General features: G+C 40.2%; 1 protein-coding gene across 1 annotated transcript; it reads left to right on the top strand.

The window, feature by feature from the left end:
* Positions 1-715: 715 nt before the first annotated feature.
* Positions 716-4,506, top strand: LOC124115191. The gene is made up of 3 exons (XM_046476105.2): positions 716-1,006; positions 2,275-2,419; positions 3,022-4,506. The coding sequence occupies exons 1-3, from the start codon at positions 773-775 to the stop codon at positions 4,485-4,487; spliced, it is 1,845 nt and encodes a 614-aa protein (XP_046332061.1). The 5' UTR covers positions 716-772; the 3' UTR covers positions 4,488-4,506.
* The last annotated feature ends 12,059 nt before the right edge of the window (positions 4,507-16,565 follow it).

Here is a 16,565-nt window from a genome sequence, read left to right as displayed (position 1 = left end):
ATTCACCTTGCTGTTTTACTGTCCTTTGTCAACTTCTTCTCATCGCTATATGGCTGCAATATTCCCGATGCGATGTAAAATAATAACTCACTCACTCGCTGTCTAATAAGGCTCTCCAGTAATAAAATACTGTGTTACAACCTGCCTGAAGAGACATAATGAGCATAGTGTGCTCTCCTGGTGACTGTTTCATTACTAACTTGGAATGTACGTGGAGTTATCCATGGTTCGGACTGTAGTCGTCAGATATTGTCACAATCTGTTGATGTAGTATAGTGCCGCCACTGCAGCATTGGCTACGGGCAAACAGAATGTACCATTTAAACATCTTTCATGATCTAAACTTGATATCATGTAATGCTACTGCCACTACGGTCATGTTTATAGGTTTTTTTTTCCAGAAGTGAACGAAAACTCCATATCAAACTTTAATGTTGTAGACAGACTGACTGAGTATGGTTTTACGCCGCTTTTAGCAATATTCCAGCAATATCACGGCGGGGGACACAAGAAATGGGCTTCACACATTGTACCTATGTCGGGAATCGAACCCGGGTCTTCGGCGTGACGAGCGAACGCTTTAACCACTAGGCTACCCGACCGCCCCTAATGTTGTAGAAAGAGCATAGGGAACGACTGTTGAGTTTGACACACATTTCCTTATCAATTAATTAGCATAATCTTATGGTGCTTTCACACGCAGATTACAGCCTTAAATAAAACGTTTGAAAGTCCATGAAGGTGAACAGAAGTAACATAATTTCACAGAAGAATGTTATTACTGGTTCTGAGCACCTTGTTGCTGTGGGGAGAGACGTTCTCTGACACAACCGTCACGATCTACAACGAGTGGCTCGCCCAGGGTGGACGTCTCCATTATGAAGTTGAGAGATGGAACAAAATTAATGGCCTCACGCAGTTGAACCTCATTCCAAAGATTAAATCTATCGGAGCCGCTCCTGGACGTTGGGTAAACAGAGACCTGAGAGATGATCTCTTCCCAAATGTACGTATGAAGTAAGACGCATCTTGAGTGAGTGAGTGAGTGAGTATGGTTTTACGCCGCTTTTAGCAATATTCAAGCAATATCACGGCGGGGGACACCAGAAATGGGCTTCACACATTGTACCCATGTCGGGATTCGAACCCGGGTCTTCGGCGTGACGAGCGAACGCTTTAACCACTAGGCTACACGACCGCCCCAAGACGCATCTTGAATGCAGAAATAACTTTATGCAATGATATGATTCATGTATGATTTTAGTATTCTAGTATGTTTTAATGGGTACATTGTATGGAGCCGTATTCCTACCTACCTTGAAACTGGAATGAGATGGTTAAAGTGTGTGAGCTAATGTATCTATAAATGCTCACCGTGCAGTTCAGATTATGTCACTCAATGTGTCCCTTTACTGCAAATGTTTGTTGGTTTCAATCACTTTTGAATTCAGGTTGCCGTTTAGTGGCATAGTGGTTTCAAACACCGAAAATCGCTGAGTTGCATCACTTCAAATCCACACCAACTGTAACCTTAGATCTGTAAAGTCTATACCTGCAATCACTGATACATTGTAAAGAGCAGGAAACAATCTCAGATCAAACATGTTACTGCATGAGTGAGTGAGTTTTACGCCGTTTTTAGCAATATTCTAGCAATATCACGGCGGGGGACACCAGAAATGGGTGTTACTGCATGATTATTTGATATATGAATTGAATGAACACCCATGAAGAGTAAAGCAAATCAACTCTTAAAATGCTTTGCAATGAAACGCAACTCTATATTTATCACCTGATGATTTTAAAATGAATGTGAATAGCATATGGTGCAAGCAATACCCTTAGACACCAATGACGAATCATAGGTCTATGGGTTAAGTGTTGGAACATATTCTTGCAGATATTTATACAATCAATGTATTCTTTATAAAAAAAACATAAATAAATATTTGTTGTTATGATGTGGCTGGAAACACTACTTGTCTTATATAGAGTACAGATATGGTCCATCAAAATTATGCGATAACAGTATTATTAAATGTTACATATACAGTGTAGCACTGCAGTTCAGCTACCAAAATGTATGACGATATGGTAATCTATTTGTTAATAACATATTTGAAGACCCTCTCAAAACAAATGAATGTTTCAACAATGCTGTTCTGGGATAATGTATGATCATTTACTCCCAACATGGAAGCCATGCAAAATGAACATTTATTAGTTGATTGGGAAAACTTGAAAATCTATACTATATTATTGTATTTTATTCAGTGGCCTCAAAACCCACATCGCCATGGTTACCCAGATCCTGCCTACCTCCAGGACCATGCACTCCAAGCAAAGACATTCGGATGGTATGTGCAACAATTGAACGAATATGGGAACTACATCGACAACATGGTCTGGAACATAGAAGGTATCACAAGTCATCAAATCTTAGGATTTAAAAAGAGACACAATTTTTTCAAAAATAACTGGAGACAAAGAAAATGTGTTAAAGGTGTCTGGGCTTAGCCTTTAAGTACTGTTTCAGTCCTCGTTGAAGCTAATCCTATTTCGGGGGCACGGGTGGCCCAGTCGTCTACGGCGCCGCGATTCGCTGTGCACAGTTGCGTCCCTTGGACACGCCAGAAACCTATGATTGTGGGTTCGAATCCCGGTTCGCCCCGATTATGTTTCTAGGTTTGTCAGCACCATACCCGTGCTCGTGGGTTTCACCGAAGTGGTAAACGTCTGAGACCTGCATCACTTCGGGCTTTCCCACCACTTTAAGTTGACACGCTGCCATATAACTGGAATACTGTTAAAAGCGGGGTTAAACCCAACTCACTCAGTCACTAATCCTATTTCCCTGCTAACCTCACTGTCTGCAGAATACACATGCTATTTTATTTCACCAACAGTTGTAAATATCTGCAACGTCACCAATCTACTCACATTGACATACCCATCACGTAGCTCAACACAAAATGAATATGTTTGACTTATTCTCTAATTGTATATGTTACATCTTCACAGGTCAGCACTGGCCCAGCTGGATAGATAAGTCTCACCACAATGGAAAATTTCCAAACAACGTTGACGCTGCGTCAGAGTTTGTGTCACTGATGGTTCAGAGTGCCAAGGACTACACATCAGGACGCCTTCCCTACATGTTTGAAGCCCTCAATGAACCTGATTGGGTGGAAAACATTATTAACCCACAAACGAATATAGACTTCCACAAGGCCGTCGCCGACAAGCTGAAATCAAGATTTGGAATGAAAGTTGCGGGGCCATCGTACACCAGTATGGCCTTACGACAAGGAGATGAAAATAACTTCGCCTACTGGAAGAGAACTGCTAAGTTTCTGGACATGTCTCTTGATCACCTGGACTTTTTCTCTTTCCATTCCTACAACTATTTGCAAATGGCGGGTGCAAACCACACCTTCTTTGGCATCAACGAAGCTCGTCTGGTTGCTACTCTTGACATGGTAGAGAATTACTCTCATCAAAAGAAAGGAAAAAATGTTCAGTTAGTCAACACAGAATTTGGATTAGGTTTAGATAACCTGGTAGGAGTGGACCGCGAATTTGAAAATGCAATGACAGACTTTGAAACCATTTATCAACCAAACGGCTTCATGTTTACTTTCCTTAACCTGAGAGAGTTTATAGACAGAGTTACAATCTTTCTCCTCTCAAATGAGCAATTCCCGGGTCATACTGCCCTTCGAAATTCCCTATTTACAAAGGATGGTCATCCCCTTGAAATGACCAAATTCTTCCTGTTTTGGAAAAACTTTGTTTATGATCAAAGGTTTCTCCGAGTTTCAAGTGAATACAATGGACAGGAGCGAATAGTTTCACCACTTGCCCTTGCAAACCCTCACACCAAAGAGATGGTAGTTCTTCTGCACAACTATGGCAGCAAATTTGAGAATGTAAAACTTGACTTTCCAAACAGTTGGATCAACCCTTCTACAGGTGAAGAAACATGCATTCTGTTCGAAAACGGTAAGCCAACTATGAATTCCGATTACTCTTTCGATAGATCTAAGCTTCATGGCACCGTTGGTCTCCCCGGATCCTCAACCTGCTTCTACAAGTTTAAAACCAACTACAACTTTAACGGAATACGCACGGATAACGAGATCACATACTATGGCAAGGACATGCTCATCCCCATCAGCAACGGGCATGCGCAGACAACCATCCATCTACCCAGCTCTGGCTACCATACATCTTATCTTAGAGTGGGAGCTAGCAGAGACAAGAATGCCAATGCAAAACCTCATAGTGTTGTTTTCAATGGCCACACGCTGTCTACAAGCTACATGCTGTTTGATGCTTCGAAGATTGTGGGGAAAACAAAATGGAACGTGTGGGTGTTCATGGTCCCCCCCTCTCAGATGAAAACAACAAACACCGTCAGCATGACCTATGATGGAAACGGTGGCCACGTGACATCCGTCGCACTCGTTGCTGGAAAACTTCAGTAGATAAAATTCTTAGAAACAATGGTTTGTTTGTTTTTATGCACATCCTACGTGAGTAATGTTTTACGAAGAGAGGGTGAGATGTTACGAGAGGACACTGGTATATATGTTCCTGAGGCACGATACAAAACTGAAAGATACCATTTACTTAAGTCACCAGGAAAAGATTGATCAAGTGAATATAAGTGTCATCGATGTGAAATCCAACCCTGTAAATTTTGTATAACGATCAGATAAACATGCAAATGACGTCACTTGGCAGGAACTACTTTTAATAAGCTGATGTGCTGACATTGATGTGGGGTATATTTGTACCAAAGCTGCATAGCATTCCCTAAATCATTAGACAGCGTTTTCCTGTTATGTGAGTAATTATGCAAATACATGGCTGTACAACAGTTGCCACTATATCATACATGAGGCTAAGACTGAGACTTTTTTCCAACATGGTTGCTACAGCTACAAAAGTGAATAACAATGTGCCTTAACATTCACTCATTTTGAGCATGACATTTTATGATAAGGAGATTATTACTTTTGCGTCTTTGCGACCATCTTCGTGATCTAGTGGTAGAAATCTGCCTGGAGAGTGGAAGGTAGGGGTTCGATTCCCGGCCGCGTCATACAAAAAATGTTTCAAGATGGTACTTGATGTTACCCTGACTGTCGTTCGGCACTAAGGGGCTAAATCAAGAACTTATTCGCTTGGAGTCAGTATGCTTTGTCTGAGTTGGGTGTCCATAATAAACTGTGGCATGGTATCTGAGTATGTTAGCACTATAAACTCGACCTTAGTCCCTACTAGCTACACAAAAACACGTGTTTGCACGACGCTATAGAAGTGCAATCATACTGAACGCGACGTTAAACCCCATTTCCCATCATCTAACCGCCTTTCCATATCGTATGTATGCTATAAGAGGGATACAAATTATGTATTAGGTTGTCAACGTAAGAGATATACAATACCAAACTTCACAACTGATAATATGCATGTGTGGAAAGACGTCATCTCACTGGGGACAATAAATCAGAAGTTGAAAGTGGTGTCGGTGTAACATACTTGTTGGTTCCAAATTTACCATAATCTGTCCAGTACATTGTGTCGGATATGATAAATAACACTTCTCCCATAAAAAACATGACACGGGTTGCATTGATTACAATGTAAACTGATATTGAAATAGTCACAAATTCAATATGGTTTGAAGAATGTATATGTAATCTGATTCTGATTTAGTTCCAGCCTATCACAAACACTGCCAAAATGAATATTGGATATAATTATACGCCCACGTGTCAAAGTTGTCATATGCTCTCTTAACAGGTGGTGTATGGAAATCCCAAAGACCAGTCCACTTCTATAAATTAATACAAGCTTTGGATCCAAACCATAATGGTATGAATATTACTTTGAATATTATATTACCTAATTACTTCCAGAATATAATCAATTCTACTTCGACATTGATGAATGCTGGATTTCTTTTGGTTGAAAAGGGGTATCCTTGTTCAACCACATCATAGATCGGGGTTGTCATGGTGCTTCTTTTAACGTGTCAGAAGCACGGAGACCGTCATTAGCAACACTTGCAGCCATTGACAGTTGTGATCAGTAACCTGGCCCGTTTGTAGGTTAAGTCAAGTCAAGGTGGAGAGGCATTTATTTTTTAATTGGCATTTTTTACTGGTCGCAAGTGATTACAAACTAATAGAGTGAGTGAGTGGGTTTGGTTTTACACCGCTTTTAACAGTATTCCAGTTATATGTCAGCTTTATGTGGGAGGAAAGCCCGAAGTGATGCAGGTCTCATGATCAGACGTTTGCCACTTTGTTGAAAAACACGAGCACGGGTATGGTGCTGACAAACCTAGAAAATTAATCGTGGCGACCTCGATTCGAATCCACAATCATAGGTTTCTGGCGTGTCCAAGGAACGCAACTCTGCACAGCGAATCGCGGCGCCTTGGACGACTGGACCACCCGTGTCCCACAAAAACTAATAGAACTGACACAGAATGTTAACAGTATCTTAACTATACTTGATGGAGCTTGTTTGGCCCTCACTCCATGAAGGTTCATACTCCAAATAACTCAAATAAAGTTAAAGTCAATTCTATATTTGTTTATCTACAATAGTAGTCGATTGTTTCATTTATGCACATAACTTGACATGCCCACAAAGTCAGCAGCCAATCAACGGAGAGTAGGATCAAAACAAAGCTTATAGGACCTGTCAAGCAAGGCAAGAGGCGAGAAGAACAGTAAGAATCAGACTGTAACGAACCGGAACAAATATGTCCGGGATAACGCGGTTGTTTCAAATGACATGGGCAGTTACCGCCAGATTCAAACATTAGTTTCCAAAGAAAGGGAAGACACAGTTGGAAAAATGCGGGTTAGAAATCAAACCCAATGGCATACAATTTGTGGAACCAAGGCAAGCGGACAAAAAAAACGTTTGCACGTTTGCTGCTTCATTCCTTCTCGGCCTTTCGGGGGTATTAGTTAGCCACGCTCACTTTTGCACTTGTTTGTATCATGATAGTTACATGGCATAAAATATCATAAGACAAAATTAATTATTATATTTCAATATCACACAGGCTGCTTATCAAGACAACTGTTTTAAAGTATACGACGCTGAACATTGTAAACAGGACAATTCTATTCAACGTGGCACTCATTCCCAGCAAGATTCATACAATGGAACCACTTCCCATTATCCAGTTGTATACAAATATACCACCCTATTTCTATATGTGACATTTTAATGTGCGTTTTAGGAGCAGTGCCTCTTCCTTTGTTGTGGTGCTGATGTTGGCTCGGGACAAAGGGCAATTAACACACTCGTGAACTGTGTTCTATACGGCAAGACAATCTAAGTTCAATACCTCTCTTGTCAGATGAAACTGCAGGTTTCGTAACTGCACTTTTCCGTCCTTGTTTACACACATTAAACACTAAGTGTTTAACCTCTGAAACAATAAAACATGAGACTTAATACCCTAAATATAGGATCCAACATTCCAAACCCTCGAGTCATATAAAGTTGTAAACCCACGACACTCCGGGGTGTTCTCTTTTTGCCGGTGTCCCGGTATAAACTCTCCCCCGTACAAATTCTCCCCCCGGAGATTGTATACCGGTACAGATTCTCCCCCGGCGAATCTGTTCTGAAATAAAATCTCCCCCGGGCGGATATATTTCGCTCCCCCCTCAGTATAAAGTCTCCCCCCTGATTATTCGGTTTGTTGCAATGTCATTAAGTACTATATTCTTTAAATAGTTATCTTTAATGTAAGGAGGGTTACTTTAAAAAATAGATTATGAAAGGGAAATATAACCATTTAGTCTGTTCGGGTAACCAATTCTAGCTATTATTTCCTGAATAAAATATGATCTACTTCAGGCATACACATATTATTTTGTGTCATGTGACACCAGATGTTGTTATCAACCAATACTCATAAAATCAGTGGCCCGTACTAAATCCCTAGAACAATGGGGATTACGGCTATAGTCTGTATTTTAAATGCAAGTATGCAGGCAAATAAGGGACAAAAAGTAATGTTTATCACATTTTGTTTTAATTGCATATAACACATTTTATATTTTTAATTTACTAAATATACATGACATAATACACAAATTCAAAAAGTACAGTTTATCACATTTTTTTTACATATACATTTAAGTAAACTGTGGTCAGTGAGTGAACTCCACTTACTTGAAAAGACTAAAATTTTGCAGGCACTGGACTGTTAATCCTAATCCGCTTATAGCCAATTAAAGTGCAGGCAAAAAGAGACTACACCGACACTCCAGCCCAAATAAAATGTATTCGTTGTAATTAATACACCAAGTGCTCATTTGGCTGAAGTAGAAGGTGCCTTAACAATAGGAGCGGAATCTTAATGTTCTGTGTTAACAATACACCTAGATAATAGTAACTCTCTACAGTTTCAAGATCATCGCATACTTATGACTAATTGCGGTCTAAATTGAACCACATATGATTTATTAGTATTTACACACATATTGTAAATATGTACCACGTACTGTGACAGTCAAGCGTTATCTGAAGTTCTGTAATATATTAAAATAATATCATCAGCATCATAGAGGCGACAGCAAACAACCTTGTTTTTACAGCGAATGAGTGGATTTGGTTTTACTCAGCTTTTAGTAACATTCCAACAATATCTCAGCGGGAGACACCAGAAAGGAACAACGCACATAAGGTCCATGTAGGGGATGAACCCATTCCTTGTAAGTGAAGAACGAGCGCTTTAACCACTTGATTAAGTAGTTCAGTCGAACGTTTAAAACCTTAGATAATATATTCTTAGCATTAAACATGTTCCCTTCAAATTTGAAAGGGGGCACGGGTGGCCCAGTCGTCTAAGGCGCCGCGATTCGCTGTGCAGAGTTGCGTCCCTTGGGCACGCCAGAAACCTATGATTGTGGGTTCGAATCCCGGTTCGTCCCAATTATGTTTCTAGGTTTGTCAGCACCATACCCGTGCTCGTGGGTTTCTTGCATCTGCATCACTTCAGGTTTTCCTCCCACATTAACTGGAGTACTGTTAAAAGGGGCGTTAAACCCAACCCCCTCACTCATTCAACATAGTAAGATGATAGTATTTACCAATGTCTAAGGTATATACAAGGTCTATACAATCATACTTTCGGAAATAAACAAAGACAACGACTTAGATTACTTTTCCTTTTTCTAGTTTCAACTAGACCTCCGTGGAAATCAGTTTCTTACTGTCAGAATCGACCCGATACTTACGTTTTTTATACAGACGTGTTTCAGGTGAGCTCTCTGGAGGCCAATGTACTCACATGTACGCCTAGCAATTCACATTTTATTCCAAACATAGGATAACTCGCCATAATGTTGCACATTTCAGCTGATACACTGTCCACAAACTTATCAAAAGCATGATATCATTTTGTCTTTACTGTGAGGATTCTAACGTGGATATAATAATATCTTGTGACCTGAGCTTATTTGAAAACATTTTCTCCTCTCTTCGATGTCGTGGTCCTAGCATGGTGATCTACCTTCAGCTGCTGGCGATCTACAGCCCTTTTTCATATTGTACCGTTATTTATAATGATATCTTTTTATAGTTGTATGCTAGTTTTAAATATTAATCTGTGATATTATAGTAATTTACTGTCCATCGATGACAGGTTTTAATTTAGTTAAAATATATGTATTAAAAATGTATAATTTCTCGTCACGATACGGCTGAATATATTGCCCATGTGACGTAAAGCATTAACTCACTCGATGTCGTGGTATGATCAAACACAGTCAACAAGCCACCGAGCCAGATCACCTGACACATTTAGCCGTCACTTACAACTATAGCTTTCTAGGGAGCCGAAATCAACTTCGTCTCAAATGTGTTAATAATTTTACATTATAAAAATGTTGGACCAAGAACATGTCTCTTGTTCCTTTCGTTTTACTTTACACTAAGCAGACAATGTTAATTTGAGACGTGGCACAATTAATATTCGCTTACCATGACGCGATGGTATGTTTCAATATGAAGCTCATTTGTAAAACCAATGTGGACCCTCTTAGGAGGGTGCGTTTTCAATTTGAATATCCCCTTGGGGATCCAAGTCTAGAACTGTTCGTAAGAAGAGATTTCGTGGATTGGGCGGGGCAGGTTCGATTACATGGTTACTGGCTTGCCATCGCACATCAACAGCGTAGAATGTAGCTCATGATATCAATCAGGATTCATCAGTTCAGACTAGATTATTTACATTCCGCCAACAAAAAACTGGAATATTGTGCGACTCTAAACCACAAACCAACAGACACTCAAAATCTGAAGATTACATATATGCATTGAAGATAAAACTTAAAAGGAAGGTAAGTTAGATTATCTTTTTAGACCCAACTGCTCTGTTATCTATGGCAGGAATGTAGTCAGGCGCATATGAACCTATCCTAACTATCGAAACTACCATGTTTTAGAAATGAACTCCGAATTAACATGATATGCTCAAGGCCGTAACTTTCATGTGTTTCTATTCACACAAAGATCACAAAAACACACGTTGGACACATTTATTATCATTCGGCTGCCAAATGCTGCTCTCAGGCACAAACTGTCGCCATCTTCAACGAGTGGCTCTCCCAGGGTGGACGGGTACATTATGAATTATGATAAGATTATGACTTTCGCAATCCACCAGACCAATTATACCTATTAATCCTGTTTCTAGAACTGTCTTCAGTCGGGTTTGATTCCATGGACACCGATGGCGCTCGCAATTGTTTCTTTACGAGTCAGACCTCTTGCTCGGATTGGCAAAATCAAAATATGGCAATTTAGCCAAGAAATTTGGTGCATGCTTAAAGTTGCTTCATGATCTAATATCGTTCAATAACAGTCAAATAAAAAAGTCCCTTCCAAAGATGTACCCATCTCAGCCAAAAATAACAGAAACAAGTGAATTAGCCTTTCCACATCAATGCTATTTCTAGACAAGTGTATTTTGCTACATCTAAGAAATAGTAGATCGACAGATAATCAATAAACGCTCCTTAACAGAGCTTGAATCAGATAACCAGCTCAGGTGTCTCAACATGGTTTCATGTACAACTGAGTGGTGATCCAAGGACATTAGACCAGTAAAGATCCGGGGTGGAATAGGTCTTCAGCAACCCATGCTTGTCGTGAAAGGCGACTATGCTTGTTGTAAGAGGCGACTAACGGGATCGGGTGGTCAGGCTCGCTGACTTGGTTGAGGCATGTCATCGATCCCAATTGCGTGGAACGATGCTCATGACATCACTCATGGGATTGTCTGGTCCAGACTCGATTATTTACAGACCGCTGTCATATAGCTGGAATATTGCTGAGTGTGGCGTAAAACAACAAACCAAACCAAAACAAACCGAGGACATTAAAGATCCTCAGTAGCATGTGCTTGTTGAAACAATCGACTTAACGGTTAGTTTGACCTCGTATGAGTGCCAGACAATTGTTTGCCTCATCGACTACATTTGTAAGATCGGATATTAGTTACTGAAGTATTAAGTGCCAGAAAGGAGAAGCTGTGCGTCGGTGATTTTAGCCTTGCGATGCAGGTTAGCTTGTCATATCAAGGACTGGTTTTATTCGTTCCGATTTGTTTACCCACATGTTACTGCCATACAAGTGATATGTTGCTGACTGTGAGATAAACAAATAAAAACATCAAAAAGGACAATGTGTCGTTTGACTCACCTGATATCTTCTGTTGACATGACAGAAAATTACTCACATCTCAAAACAGAAAACAGGGAATTGGGTTTGACGTTGACGTTGTGTTAAAGATTCTATAGTGACATGCATGTAAGTGTGTGTGTGTGTGTGTGTGTGGGGGGGGGGGGGGGGGGGGGGGGGGGGAGAAGGGGGGGGGGGGTATGGATGTGTGTGTGTGTGTCTGTGTGTGTGTGTGTGTGTGTGTGTGTGCGTGTGTGTGTGTGCTTGTATTAGTGGGGTTTGACGTCGTGTTAAAGATTATATAGTGACTTGCATGTAAGTGTGTGCGTGTGTGTGTGTGTGTGTGTGTGTCTGTGTGTGTGCCTGTATTAGTGGGGTTTGACGTCGTGTTAAAGATTATATAGTGACATGCATGTAAGTGTGTGTGTGCGTGCGTGTGTGTGTGTGTGTGTGTGTGTGCGTGCGTGTGTGCGTGTGCGTGCTTCGGACGTTTCCTGATTGTATAGTGCTTGACCACAGTGTACCGTCTGTGAGCCCACCTGTCCATGTTTAATTTTAAGGCCCTCGATCCACAACACCACAGGGGCTGTCTTACACCGTGTGAGAAGAATGAATTGTCATGGATACTGGAACTACATTTAGCTGAGGCGTCAAATAACATAGCCATTATATGTGAGTGAGTAAGTGAGTCTGGTTTGACGCCGCTTTTAACAGTATTCCAGTCATATCACGGCGTGTCAGCTTAATGTGGGAGGAAAGCCCGAAGTGATGCAGGTCTCAGACGTTTACCGCTTCGGTGAAACCCACGAGCACGGGTATAGTGCTGACAAACCTAGAAACATAATCGGGGCAAACCGGGATTCGAACCCACAATCATAGGTTTTTAGGCGTGCCTGAGGGACGCAACTCTGCACAGCGAATCGCGGCGCCTTAGACGACTGGGCCACCCGTGCCCACTGCCATTATATGTGAGCATCACTACATTAATTGTTTGATCAAATAACGTGGTATAAATGATTTATCAAATAATGCCCTATATAAGGCAAGTATGTTTACCTAGGAAGAAATCTGCCAAAACAATAAATCAGAACTGCAAACGTTTGACTTGACTCTAAAACCTGAAGATATATCCATTCCTCTTTTGCACTGGATTCCAAAGCTCCTTAAAACATATATCGTTGGGTTCAGCAACTGTACCACCAAATCCCGGTCTCAAAGACGGACCAATCGTTAATACAATCAAGGAAGAACTTTCTTTATATTCACAGAAAGTATTCGCGACAAGTGGAATTAATGCCATTTGGTTTCCTGGGGATCTGTTTCTTTAAGCATATGAAGTAAAAACAAGGTGCTCCTCCACGATAATGTGAGTGTACAACTCAACTCCCTTATTTGTCTTCGTAAGTAATCATCCATTCTGTCACAGCCAGCTGTCATCCAAATTCTGGCTGCCCTACATAACAAGATTGCAGTTGTTCCTATTGAGAAGGTCTTAAATAACACAGCCATCATCACTACATTATCTTTTTTTCATAAAAAAAAGAAACACTGCATGTATATGTCATGCAAAAGAATGCCACATATAAGGCCAGTATGCTAGCTGAGGAAGATATCTGCGAAAACCATTTATGAATACTTAGATTTCAATCTGTGATACCATGCTAATGTTTTACTGTCCTTTGTGGCAGATATTTATCTTTCAATTTGTTCTCGTCACTATATGGCTGAGATACTGCCGATGTGACGTAAAACTCACTCACTCATTTATCAATACTATCAATTTTTGAGCTGACTCTGAAACCTGAAGACATGTCCGCTCCTCTTTTGTTATGGATTCTGAAGATCCATAACAATACTTTCAAACTAATATATAGTGCTGGGTCAAGCAAATGAACCACAGAATCCCTGTCAAGATCAACCATAATCATCAGCACAATCAAAGAAAGACTTTCTTTATTGTCACATATTTTATATGAGCCAAGTGGAATTAATACCATGGGGATTTTCAAAAACTCAAAGAATTTCCTTGTATTTTTGCAAGCCTAGAAAAGAAACTCAATTGTCATTATTCATTCTTTGATCTGTGAGGGGCATTTGTCACTAAACCAGGTGACCATAGATGTTGTTACCTCTCTGTTTTCAAAGGTTTAGAACATTTATTTTGTCAAATATGAATATGGCCTAGAAAGTTCACTTTAGCTTGAGTTTTATCGTTGATAACATATCTTTCCAAAATAGCCAAGCAGTAAATCCTTTCTGCTGATATAACCACCTAAACTAGAAACTGACCTGTGAAATAGATCTAGATATTTAGAGCTGTGCATTACAAGTGACAATGAGGGTGAATTCACCTTTCCAGTAATAACTTTTCAATAGTGTTTTCTTTTATTTACAATATTTTTCTTGCAGTTCAAGCCTCTTGTATCTACATTCACAACAGAGCATGCTCTTTCGACGAACATTCCAAAAAGTTGTCTGACCTGGATCTTAACATTCAAGGCCTTTATAACCCTCGGAGCTATGACGAGCTGATTAAATAAATATCTGCACTTACCAATAGAAGAGATTGATGTTACTCAACACAATCTGCAATGAAGGTGCATGTACGTTTGAGTCCTCATGAAACAAATAGTTTCGAGATGTCAACATAAGCAAAGTATGTTTGATCAGTCCGTTACATGTAGTTTAATGTCAGTATGTCACTCAACGCCAATGTAGCATGACCCTGTATCAGTGGCATTGTATATGTGTTGCATTCTGTGTTACATTCTGACATGTTGTTAGCCTCCAACTGTGTTACATTCTGACATGTTGTTAGCCTCCAACTGTGTTACATTCTGACATGTTGTTAGCCTCCAACTGTGTTACATTCTGACATGTTGTTAGCCTCCAACTCTGTTACATTCTGACATGTTGTTAGCCTCCAACTGTGTTACATTCTGACATGTTGTTAGCCTCCAACTGTGTTGTATTGATCGCCATACGTATCAACATTGTAGCCGACCATTAACAGAGACAAAGGTATCCACCTACCTCGCGTGTACTAAACTGTGCTTTAATCACATCGTCAACCACAAACATATATCGTGATTGTCTGATTGCTTGTGTCACCATAGTCAGCCTTCAGGATATTTAATGGTAGCAATATCGAGACTATTTCCAAATTTAGCGTCTCACCGACCAGTTGACTTGCCCCTGCATGTGTTTGTTGTACCTACATTGGGGCAGAATATGCTCCCGTTTTGTCACCTATACATGGACATCATGATTGCCTTATTATTTGTGTCACCGTCGGCAGCTCCTGGTTATTACACCCAGTCCAGTCACCACACCTCCAGTGTACTTAACTGTCCTCTCTCCTGTTTATCTCTGTAAATCCTGCTGGGGATCCGTGTAGACAGCAGAAGTATCGTAAGTCCCCACGGTCTCTAGTATGGTGACCTAACTTTGGTTGCTGGTGATCTATAGCCCGTTTTTATAATGTATTGTTGGGGGCGGTCGGGTAGCCTAGTGGTTAAAGCGTTCGCTCGTCACGCCAAAGACCCGGGTTCGATTCCCGACATGGGTACAATGTGAGAAGCCCATTTCTGGTGTCCCTCGCCGTGATTTTGCTGGAATATTGCTAAAAGCGGCGTAAAACCATACTCACTCACTCACTAACTCACTCACTAATGTATTGTTAAATCATAGGTTATTCTTTTAATTGTTCACGCAACTAGTTTTATTTCTAAACTGTGATAGTCTAGTTATTTATACTGTCCGTCGATGACAGGTTTTTATTCGTCTAAATTTATTAATTATTAATGTTCTCGTCACTATATGGCTGAAATACTGCCGATGTGACGTTAAATTTTAACTCACTCACTCACTCCTGTTAATCTCAATGGCTTCGTCATCATATTGTTTTGTTTGAACATTTATCGTACTTTATGTTGTTTAAGCATATCATCATATTACCTGAGGAAGGGGCAAAACTTGGCTCCGAAACGCCCTGACAAATAACAAACGAAAAGTTGTTTCAATTAACAAGTGGCATGTTTTCATTGGGTTGTAATGTTAAATGTGCTTCTTATTCGGAACTTGTGGAAACTACTTGAACTCTGCCACACAGATTTATTTTAAAAACATGTTGATTGTGATTCATAAACACATTGTTATAATATGGCTGGAAGTGTACTATGAACTCTGATTTCTGATTTTTAACGACATATTCACTTAATTGTCATCACTATTTTGCCTTTTCTCTGTCATTGACGTTATATATCAGGATTATGGAAATGATTTTGTCCATTTATTTATGTATAGATATTAAAAATTGTGTATTATTTCACTGAGTGGTGTAATATTGCTAAAGCTGAGTATGCCGAGCGTCAGACAGGGTAACAGCAAGTACCATCTTTTAACGTCTTTTGGGTATGACGCGGCCGGGGATCGAACCCCGGAACTTCCGCTATCAGGACGGATGCTCTACAACTAGACCACGGAAACGGTCCACTGTAACAGAAGTTTCTTTCGCGGAATAAGACGAACTAGTAAAATAGTATAATATTTAGTTGAGCCTGATGTCATTACGAGTTATGTCATTTGTTCCAGATACCCTCGGTATTGTTGTATTCTGTAAGTGGAAACAAACTATATATACAACCCTCAGGCTGCCGAAAGGTTGAGGTTTGAATATTGCAGAAAGTGCAGAGGGGACCTCTGTTCAGTCTTACTTCTCTTATCGCAGATATGTTTTATGAAATTCCTGACAGATGTCACATGCTGCCTTCACGCACAGATTACAGCCTTGAATTAAATATTTAAAAGCCCATGTTGGTGAACAGAAGTATCCATAT

Source organism: Haliotis rufescens, unplaced genomic scaffold, assembly GCF_023055435.1.
Source record: "Haliotis rufescens isolate VD_foot unplaced genomic scaffold, xgHalRufe1.0.p SCAF_86, whole genome shotgun sequence".
Classification (NCBI taxonomy): Eukaryota; Metazoa; Mollusca; class Gastropoda; order Lepetellida; family Haliotidae; genus Haliotis; species Haliotis rufescens.
Note: the sequence above shows the minus strand (reverse complement) of the source record. Positions and strands in the feature narration are given on the sequence as shown.